Below are 11,393 nucleotides of genomic sequence, written 5' to 3' on the forward strand. Positions count from 1 at the left end.
CAATTTAACATAGATCTTTCAGAATTTGCAACAAATCAGGGTGGGAGGGAAATGAAAGAGAGACCGGTGGTTAGAGGTAGGCAGAGGATGTTGATGGAATTGGTTGTTTTTGCATTGCTAGGTGTTATGTGCAATGTTAGGTAGCCTACACTTCTCTAATCACTTTCAGACAACACTCCACAACACCTTCAAAAGTCTGAAATCAACAGCTGAAACGTAATTAAAGCTGCAAGTCTCACAAAATCATCAAAGCAACCAAAATGAGACCACCCAGATAGAAAACCCTGGTGAGTAATTTGAGTAAGGTAAACTCCAATAATCTTGATGTGGTATACAAAATTCATACTGGATAAAAGCTGAGCTTGTCATCAAATATCAAGGGGAAAACAACAGGCAGGGTATATTTTATTGTACCATACTTTATTTTACAATAGAATAATCCTGAAATAATTTTTTATAAAGGGACATGGCTGAAAAGGTAGGAAACAGATTCCCCATTGTGAGTTCTCCTTATGGCTTCCGCAAGGATCATGGCTATGTCGATCACCTGTATTTTGGAACAACGTCTTATCTTATCTTCTTGAGGTATGGTGTTGGTGACTACTACTGCTTCAAAGCATGCACCGTTGATGCGAGTAATGGCTGGGCCTGAGAAGATTCCATGAGTCAAGATCGCATAAACTTTGGTGGCTCCAGCTGAGAGAAGTTTGTCAGCTGCATGGCAGATTGTGCCACAAGTGTCAGCCATGTCATCCACTAAGATGGCCACACGATCCTTCACGTCTCCCACAAGCACCATGCGGTCCACTTCATTGGCCTTCTTCCGTTCTTTGTGAATTAAGGCAAAGTCCACATTCAACTGATCTGCGATGGAAGTCACTCTCTTAGCTCCACCAGCGTCCGGTGAAACAATAGTGCAGTCCCTCCACGCTGAGATATTCTCCCTTATCCACTTTAGGACAGCTGGCTCTGCATACAAATTGTCTACTGGGATGTCAAAAAAACCCTGAATTTGAGAAGCATGTAGGTCCATGGTTATAATATGATCTGCTCCTGCTATAGACAGCATATTTGCAACAAGTTTGGCAGAGATTGGGGCTCGGCTTTTATCCTTCTTATCCTGCCTTGCATAAGGGAAGCATGGGATGACAGCAGTAACCCGGCTGGCAGAGGCGATCTTGCAGGCATTGATCATGATTAGAAGCTCCATCAGATTATCATTGATTTCACCGCAACCACTCTGTACGATGTAGACATCCTCTCCTCGCACACTCTCGCCAATTTCCACGCAGGTCTCCTGGTTGCTGAATTTTTTAGTTACTACTTTGCCTAATTCCAGGCCCAGGCGGTCAGCAATTTTCTGGGATATGTCCTGGTGGGAGCTGCCGCTAAAGATTTTTATATTTGGCATTTTGCTACCCTAGGCACTCTTCGGTCCAGCGATCTCTACTGCTGCCGAGACTGCAATAGAAGACCAACCACAGATTCTAACGGCTTCTGGAGCTAACAGTTCTTTGTAGCACGTGCAACTCTACGTTGTTCTGGGATCTTTAAATAAAGAAATCCTGCTTGGTTCCCACTTCACTTCATTAGTAAAGAACCAAATTTTAATTCAGTTAATTTTTTAAATATTTTTTTGGGGGTATTAGTGCATATATTATTTTCCTAGGGCTGCGTAAGCCAATTTGAATACATAAAATATTTACATAAAACTACAGACAGAAGACACATAAATATGAAGGGAAAGTTACAGCCTGGAGAAGATCATATAATCTAATATATATTGTAGAGTTCTTCCAATAAAATGAGAAAAATATAATTAAATGTAAAAGTTTGAAAATGGTAAAGAAAAATATCAGGAAAAAATAAATAGCTGATAAGCATGGGAAAATGCTAGCAATCAAAAAGTTAAACATTTTCACATACAAAGTAGACTAAAATTAGAGGGGTTCTTCTAGTATAATAGAAGGTTGAGTGTAATTTTTGAAAGGGACATTTTTCATATAACCTTTGACTCAATATGCTTACTTTTAAAAACTGACTCACTAGAAATACTCACAAACATTACTGGAATATACTGAAAACAGCATTTGTTGACCTATTAATTCAGTTAATATTTCCTGAGGCATTTTGTGTGCAGTGTTGTACCACTTGCAGAGCACATGATGATGAATAACAAATAGTCACTGTTCTAAAATTAGCTTCTAAAAGCAAAATTTAGAAATCAAGAAATGTTCAAAAACAGGTAAGTTATCAAATTATTGTACATATATACCCATACAAGAGACTGGTTTATAAGAAATCATACAGAAATGTCCCCAAAATATGTTTAAATGTAAAAAGTCCAAAAACAAAAAATGTGCATAGTATGACACGTCAGCATTTAAAATTATGCAATAGTTAAAGCAACAAACATTATTGAAGTCTCTTTTGTTAGAATTTTCTTTGGTGAGGGGAGTACATTGGTGGGAGTTAGGATGAAGGAGAACTATCAAATTTTATTGCCATTCATTAATATAGTACTTGAGCTTTAATTACTGTTATATTTAAAAAAGACAAAATGATTAAGTGTTTATTATCAATTATGGAGCAGTTTTAGTAGATAACTTCCAAAGTTATCTGGGGGTGTCAGTAATGATGTAAAAGTGGAATGAATTACAGATACTAAGAATTCTAACAACAAATTACATTATAGAAAAATGGCAGCATCAGCTATGGATCATATATTTTTACCTGCAAATTGTGTAACTGACATTTGTTTTTGCAGTAATATGACTTAGTCTAAAACCAATCTGTCATTCTTTCATATACTGAAATTACTGACTTATTTGTTGGATATATTTCCACATTATACTTTGAAATTTTCACCATTGGCTTGGGCTCATGAATAGGATAAACTCAGGAGTGGGATAAGCAGAAGATTTGGGTAAAATTTCGCATTGTTTGTGAAACACATCAATTTCCTATAAAAATATGTTTGTATATATTGAAAGAGCTATTATTATATAAAGTCATATAAGCAGCTGTGTCAAAAGGGCTACTCAATCAATCTGTCTCTGACATCAACATGATTTTCTCCTCAATTCAGACATAGTTGACAGTGCGTGCCAGCTTATTTCTGTCCACAACCCTTTATTCATGTTCTTCGTTGTCATAAAACCAACAGGCCCACCTATGCCATGTGATTCTCATCCACAGCCAGACTACATAAAGTGATTTCTAAAGAAAATTCTGTGCCTTAAATTAGAAACACTAAAAAGTACTTGCAGCTTCAATTAAAATGATTTTTCTCTTAGTGTTCTCAATGTGTCACACATTTTTCAGTTTTTAAAGAAAAACAAAACAGATTTTTAAATAGACTTAATATTACTTAAATAGGACTGAATGCTAATGTAAACATTAAAAAACCATAGTCAGTTGCATTTTCCTTGAGGTGTTAAGTAGGAGAAATTTTTGTCTTACAGCTATTTTTGCTCCCAGTTCTGGCTGTTGCAACACCTCATAGTTTCAAGGATTTGTCTAGAATCATGGCATGTTAAAGATGAAAACAGCCTTAGAGATAATCCAGCATAACATCCCAATTTACAGATAGGGAACTGAGGCCCAGAGAAATGATCAACTTGCTTGGGATCTAATAGTAAATTAGAAGTAAAATGTGGACTAGAATATGGATTTCCAAATAAAGCCATTTCTACTATATCATTCTAGGTCTTTTCTTTGAGGTTCATATGATTAAAGGAAAAATTTAAGGGTTACATAGGATCTTTTTTGCATAAAAGTTTTACTTTTTCCCAACAACTGCAACAAAGAACAAACCCTAAACTTGAAACAGGAAAGCGTTTTTCCTTTTAAAAATTAATTCCAGGAAAAAAATATTAATAATGTAATGGAAATATCTTTATTACTCTGATATCTCTGCTTCATGGGTCTGCTGTAAATGTCTTTAGCTCCAGTGTGTTGGTCTTTGTAGGCTGAGAAAGCCGTCTACCTTATCACTAAGTATTTTTTGATAAAAGTTACAGGTAGGAATGAAGCTATTTAAGCTAGCATGTCTTAATAAATTACTCTGGAAGAAAATTGTGCTTCAGAGAAAATGTCCTATCTTTTCCTTCCTAAAGCAACCATATTTAAATGTCATCTCTACAGATTTGTGAGAATTGTTGTATTTTCAAGGCCTTTTAAGTCAATATCCAGAATATATACACATTACCTTGGCAATAGTTTCTTGCTTTCCTGATTATTCTCTTACCCTTCACAATTCCGACATAAAAAATTCAGAGTCCTGATGCAGTTTGTTCAGCTAAGGATAAAAGAAATTCAGTTAGTTCTTTCAGAAAGTGGAGAAAAATGGTTGTTGTATTTTAAGTAAAATAAATGCTTTCACTAAACAGACTTGCAGTTGACAAAATGCTAGATGTTTAGGTGGCAATTATAGTTCTTTGATAAACTGTCAAATCTTGTCACAACACATGTTACAAACAAGGACAGATTTAGATGTCCTTTATGACAGCTTTGTGTAGGTTGAGAATGTTTGGCAGTTAATTTCAAACAAGGAACATATTTTTCTTTCCAGCAGTTATCTGCTTGTTTATTAGGAAGAGTTTCTTTGTGCCTTTAATCTTACTCATTTGACTCACAGTTCCAGATCATTATTGTAACATTACCTTACCTCATTTGTTTTCTTCATAATAATCACTCACAATACTAGGAGAAAACAATTTCCCACAGAGTTTCACATTGGTCGAAATGCTTTAAAGTTTGTTTTGTAACTGTTTACAATTTAAGGGACCACTGCATGTGTTTATTGACTATTTAGTTAAAACTGTCAATTTACACAATAGATAGTGAAGACAGTGATTACATAAAGCTGAGCGAAACAAAAAGGAGGAAAGGAGAAAATTTTATGATACAAAATGAGACTACATCAGTCTCAGGAGGGCTGCTAGCCTTGAAAGGTTATTTTTTAAGCACTGGCTTGTTGATAGTAACTTCCTGGTCACCACTTTTTGTGAAACTTGGTTTATATAATTAATATCCAATTTATCATTGAAGAAAGTGAAGATATAGGTGATTTATTTTGCTGCTACTCGTTTCATTAACTCTTGAACGTCGCCCTTCAAACAAAACCATTATTATATCAGTTTATAATTAAAACAAAATAAGCAAAATCAAAAAAAAATTTTATCATGTGAGGTTTAGACTGAGCAAAATTGCAAAGCCTCAATATTGTTCTTTTCAAGGATATCTTAGCTAGTTTTGTCCCTTCATATTTTGAAATAAATTTTAGAATCATCTTCAAGTTAATTTTTGGTGGTAATTGATTTACTTAGGAATGCATTAATTTTATAAATTAATTTAGGGGAAAATACATTATAATACTGACTTTTTCATCAATGCTCTCTCAATTTAATAACTCTAAAATGACAATAAGTTTTAAATTTTTTTGTGGAAATCTCTTCATATGTAAATATATATAGTCCCAAGTTTTTCATTTTTGTATTATTTATTTGACTCTCTTGAAAGTTATACTTCTGTTACACAGGGCTGATATTTGATATTATGACTCTTACATATTGTTATTGTTCTTAAAATTCATTTGCGAATTTTAAAGGCTTCTATATAAAGTTTCATATCATGTAAAAATGTCTGACTATTTTGGTACTTCTTTCTTCTTTCTCCTGTGCTTCACCACACCGGCTAGGCCCTCCAGTGCCAAATTGACTAGAAATGGTGAGGCAGGAGTTAATCTTATTTTATTCCTTATCTTGAGCAGGAAAACTGAAACCTAAGATTATTATAACCAGCATTAACTCTTGTATCAAGAATTTAGAAAAAAACTTGTTCATATCCCCTCCCTGAGGGAAGAATGTTAAAGTCAGCAAGCAGCAACTGTCACTGGCAAAGAACACCATCCCAGGAGGAGGAGCCATTTCAAGAGGACTAGTGGTTGGGGGGGAAATAGGTTGATGAAGAATAGATGAATCTGCAGGAACTTACATGAGGTAACAAAAACCGCATTCTTAAGAAATTGTCAGGAAAAGCCCTCTGTGAGATATTTGAGATGGGGCTAAACTTTGAATTAGCTAGAATAAACCCATGCCATGATAGCTATAACTTTGATGTCAAATGTTCTAGAAGACAGGAGCAAATCAGGTTATAACTGCAAATATAGCTCTAATGGCAGTCTTATAGACTGAAGGGTCAAGGAAGTTGATATTCAGAAACTGCCCAAGGCAAAGAGTTTCATAAAAGACATTTACTTATTAAATTGCAGCCCAGTCAATGATTAAAGACAATGATTAAATGCATATGGTGAATGTTCATACTATATACTACCTTCTAGCAATTTGTCTTTTAAAAATGTTACTTGAGTTTGTTGTTGACTTTAGCAGTTTACTTCATCAACAGTCTTTTTTTGTGTAAATACATTCTGCTTCATATCCTTATATGTTAATTTACTTCTTATCAATTCAATTCATGAGCTCTCATTTCAACTAAACTACAATGAAAAACAAGAAACAGCTTATTAGTGTCAATCTGTTTTCTTCCAGTGAAGACATAAGAAAAGAAGTTCTGCCAATGGATAAATAAATTCACAACAATAAGCTATTATTTTATTTCTTGAAAATTATATATATTTATAAGCAATGTTCTATTTTCATTGACTGGAGAATTTTTCCCTGTGTTCAAAACTAGAAAAATAGTGATTAATGATCTTTCCACTAATTATAATGAATAGTAAGAAGACAGGAATAGAAATAGTAGATTTCTTATTTTCTATAAGCCTAATGCAACTACAGAGTGACATATTTATATCACAGATGTGCACACAGACTCTGGTGTCAGACTGCTGGGGTTTGAATCCTAGTTTGATAGCTTATTATCTGGGAGACTTTAGGACGATTGCTTAATACATCTTTGCCAAAATTCCCTAACCATTAAAATGGGTAACAATAATAGTGTCAACCTCTTAGGATTGTGAAGATTAGACAAGAAAAGTGAATGTAAACCCTCAGTCACAGTACTTTATAGATTATATCACATGTACTTTATAAATGTTAGCTATGTATTCAGGATACAGACTGATACTGAGAAATTTGAACACTGAGAGCATAATCTATACACTTCAGCTTCTTTTTTACATTGGCAGTAGAACCAGCAAATTATTACTATGTCCATATTTTTTCAAGGGACTAGGGTAAATTGTGATAAGAGTGTCACATGCTAAAGTTGTGCCTGTCCCACAGAGTGGATGTTTCCACCTGACTCACTGAACTAGGGCATCATTATGTAAGGGCTCCTGCAGCAACAGAAATTTGGGATGGCCCAATAACAACCTTATTTAGGGACTTACTCTACTCTATGTAAGATAAATCTAAAAATTTCACAATATTAACAAGGTGTTTTTCTGAAGAACTTAATGGACAAAATGTGGCCTGAAGAATGACAATACAATGATCGTGAAGACATGGTTCGAGATCAAAAGGGTCGTTTACATGTGAGGTGACAAGGTTTCTAGATGGGTGCAGGACCTACATCTACAATTTTACTTATTTCTTCCATGGTATGAAATGCAGGTGTCTTTACTTTGACATCTTGATGCATTCTTACAGAAGAATAGAATAAGTCCCCGCAGAGGTAGATTAGTCATAAAGCCATTTGGGAAATTAATTGGTTAACTAAAAGATTAAGGCTTCTCATTTTCTTGTTTATCTTAGAGGTGATAGTTTAACTACAGACCATATAATATTTTGAATGTTTCAAAGTTAAATTCTTTGTTTTAACTAATATTTCTTAATAAGATACCAATGTTAGTTTCTCTTAACTATTACATTAAACTTCATTTTTTAAGTATATTTATTAATAAATACTGATCAAAAAAGCATGATTTCCTATCCTGAGATTCTATGACAGATTATTCCCCCCCTGCAAGACATTACTGAAATACTTTGAACAAGAAAATATATGCCTTATTTATAAACATCCCTGGGGAAGGAAATTCCAGTGACCCTTTTGATGATTTGTTCTTTTGAAAATAACTCATTTGGGAAATTCTCCTATATCTTACTTAACATCTGTTCTCCTGAAGTTTAATCTCATTCTTGCTTATTCATTTCTCAGTAAAGATGGAGGGCAGCTGATATCATTCTCTTCATACACTTAAGAACCATTATTAAATTTTTCTTTGATGAATAATTTAATTTTGTCAAGATACTTATTACAGGTTCTATTTTTAAATCCTTTGATCATTTTACTGCTCTCCATTATCTCTCTTCTAAATCTCTGAATCTAAACAATTGTGCTTATGTTGGTCTGATCAGTGTCATATTATACTGGATGTGTCACTTCACAGTCTTAATGCTTAACTACTATTTAGACATCTCACTATCACACTTGCTTTCTTAAGAATAGTAAAAGTGTTTCAATGGAGGTTATACTTTATCTCTAAGCAGTTACTTGTGTCACAGGTAAACTAAGGCCATTTGAAAAACAAACACTCTTTCTTCACTCAGACATACAACAGAACATATCTCGATGTGAGATTTTTCTAATCAACAAGTTTTTTAACAGTTGCTAAAGAACAGCCTGGACTCTAGAGCTACTTGAGGTTATAATTTTTGCTCTTATTATAGCTTATTATACACTGGGAGGGGGGAATGTTTCAATGAAAATAATAGATTTTAGATAATTTGTGGAATTATATTTCTTTTATAAAGTCAATGATTTGACACAAATAAATAGAACTTAGATTGAACTTTTAGATTTTTACAGATACGTTTCTAACTTTTCCAGTTTAAGCATGGATTGCAAGCATCGTATTTGTGTTAGCAGTCTGCATCTGTCATTAGTACAGTTAAATAAAATTGGGATAATTATGTTTTGAAGTTGGAACCAAAATTGGCCAGGTATCACAGTGAAATTTAAGATTCCCTAGATTATTATATTAGCTATCAGATTGTTTCTTAATTTATGATTAATCCAAAGAGCATATGGCAGATTGTTTTCTTTTTTTCAACTCTCTGTTTGCATGATAGTCTTAAAATATTGCTTGGTTAAATGACAGAATTTTACTTGTTTCATTCACTTGTGTCTTTAAAAAGCTTTTACCACTTTTCAAAAACATTACAATTACAGAACTTTTTCATTAAGTGCTTCTTTCTATAGTTACTCTTTTGTTTTGCTGATGGAGTACTTGTTTACTTTTCTTGGGAGGTTTAGATTATGGCCAACCATTTAGAGCACATTCATAATTTATCTCTGACTCAAAACAAAATAAGAGCAAAAATTAGTGAAACTTAACACTTGAAAGGTTCCATATGTTTGGATGTGCTCAGATTATTTTTCCCTATAACTAAGTTACTAGTCACTGAGATGTGACTATATGGGGTTTCATGCATATTTAGTGCTTTGTTTCTAAATCTGTGAAGTTTCATAAATCAGCACTGTTTTTGCTTGGTTGCTACAGATAACTGTGATTCTTATGCTCTCTCTTATGCTAATGCTCGATCTTATGTTATAGGCATAGGGTTGAATTTGATATAATTTGCATATGGAAATAATTCTTGGCAGGTAAAAGACAAATTATGTTGTTTCAATGTTAAGGGTTATGGTTTAAGTAAATTGAAGGGGGAAAATACACATTTAAATTTCACCTTAAACTGACAACTCTTAAATACTGTTTATAAGTTGCTAAATGATGAGATCTTAGGATGTTATTTCCAAGTTCATGACCTGGAATCACAAATATTACCAGTGCTTTCTGAGACTTTATATCTGTAACCATGGGCCCTTGTCTAAATGGTTGGGGAGTATATCCTCTAAACCAGAAATTTCCAGTGTGGTCTATCATTGGTGTCATCTGGGTTGTTTTCTGAAAATACAAATTTCCATATTTAAAATACAAATTTCCATATTTTTGGACGTTGTAATATGAAAACTGTGATTCTCAACCTTGACTGTTCTTTATAATTACTTGGGCTTTTTTATTTTTAAATGCCAATGCCCTAGCTCACCCCAGAATCCTGATGTAATTGATTATCAGTCACCCTAATTTTAACTTAAATCCGAGAGTTTTTCCACTAATGTTCATCCACTTTTGAGGACCACTGCTATAAAGAATACACTTTTTGGTTAGAATTGTAATTCAGTTTCTTATAGTAAATGCTGACTTGATTTATAATTTGATCTCCATCTTTAAGTATTTCTCTTTTTGTTGTTGTTGTTGTTTATAACCTCAGGAGAAGCAGCAGCTGACATGCAAAGCCTGCTTACCTTGGCAAGAGAAATAACTGACTTCTTGAAGAACTCTAGAACACTCCAGCTGGAGTGTCTACAAATATTCAGATTAGGAGTGGTGGAGTTGATACATGGATTTTGCTATGTACAGAAAATGAAGAGGTCAGCTTTAGTTTGAGTTGGTTCCTTGACCCTGGTAATATTGGCTAATATTTAATGAGGACTAATGTGCCAGATACCTAGAGTTTCACAATGTAACCCAACTGTCATTTTTCAGGAAAGGAAACAGCAGTAACAGGGAGATTAAGTAAATTCTGCAGAGACACACATTTGGTGTGTAATAAAGAACAGATCTGAACAATGTCAGTCTGACTCCAGGATTCTGTGGCTACTTTTGATGACATCTTAACTAACTAGCTAGAACACAATATGATATACTAGATATGAATGAGGGAATAGAAACAAACTGAAGTTCAATCTTCTACAAACAATTTTTACAAGTACAACTTACATGATTCCTCTCAGCTTTGATTATCCTATCTGTAAAATCCAGTTAAACAATAGTAGGTTTTTCAGACTGTTGTTATAAGGCTTTTAAACAAAGGGTTAGATTGGTGCCTCAATTATAGAAATACTCAGGAAATAACTACAATTTTTATAAGTCAGTGCAAATTAGAAGTCCAAAAGCAAAAAAAAAATTAGTTTTAATGTCATTATCATTGTTGTGAATAAGACAGCCAGGTTTAAAGATTAATTAAGATCTAATCTAATTGTAAATGTTCTAATTTTCATAAATGTATCATTTACCCAGATTTTTTTTTAATTGGCAGGTGCTCTAGTCCCATAATTATAGTGAGCCATTTAATTTTTTATATAAATATTGCAATTTCATTGTTTTACATAAGCAAAACAATGTTTCATTTTTATGAAATGTACAACTTTAAGTACTGATTGAAGACTTTTCCTAAAGAATTAATAGAATAGTTCCTTAAAAGCCCTTGCAATATGGTGCTATATAAAATTAGTGAAATGAGACTCAAATACTTGGATTCAAATTATCCAAATCTTCTTTCATTAAGTACTGGGCAATTTTAGGCACAGTCACTTAACTGCTTAAATAATTTTTAAAAATTTATTTTTAATTTTTCTTTTTTTTT

At 33.4% G+C, this 11,393-nt stretch overlaps 1 protein-coding gene across 1 annotated transcript; it reads right to left on the reverse strand.

Annotated features, from left to right (window-relative positions):
* Positions 1-424: 424 nt before the first annotated feature.
* PRPS1L1 (phosphoribosyl pyrophosphate synthetase 1-like 1) lies at positions 425-6,363 on the reverse strand. The gene is made up of 3 exons (XM_004676743.2): positions 6,337-6,363; positions 4,211-4,300; positions 425-1,461 (listed from the first exon to the last, which is right to left on the reverse strand). Exon 3 carries the CDS (start codon positions 1,409-1,411, stop codon positions 455-457), a length of 957 nt encoding a protein of 318 aa, XP_004676800.1. The 5' UTR covers positions 1,412-1,461; positions 4,211-4,300; positions 6,337-6,363; the 3' UTR covers positions 425-454.
* Between the last annotated feature and the right edge of the window lie 5,030 nt (positions 6,364-11,393).

Source organism: Condylura cristata, unplaced genomic scaffold (genome assembly GCF_000260355.1).
Source record: "Condylura cristata isolate star-nosed mole 26May11 unplaced genomic scaffold, ConCri1.0 scaffold00005, whole genome shotgun sequence".
Lineage (NCBI taxonomy): Eukaryota > Metazoa > Chordata > Mammalia > Eulipotyphla > Talpidae > Condylura > Condylura cristata.

What these genes read in the sequence shown, in the direction of transcription:
- PRPS1L1 (XM_004676743.2), bottom strand. Translation starts at nt 1,411, where the DNA reads ATGCCAAATATAAAAATCTTTAGCGGCAGCTCCCACCAGGACATATCC.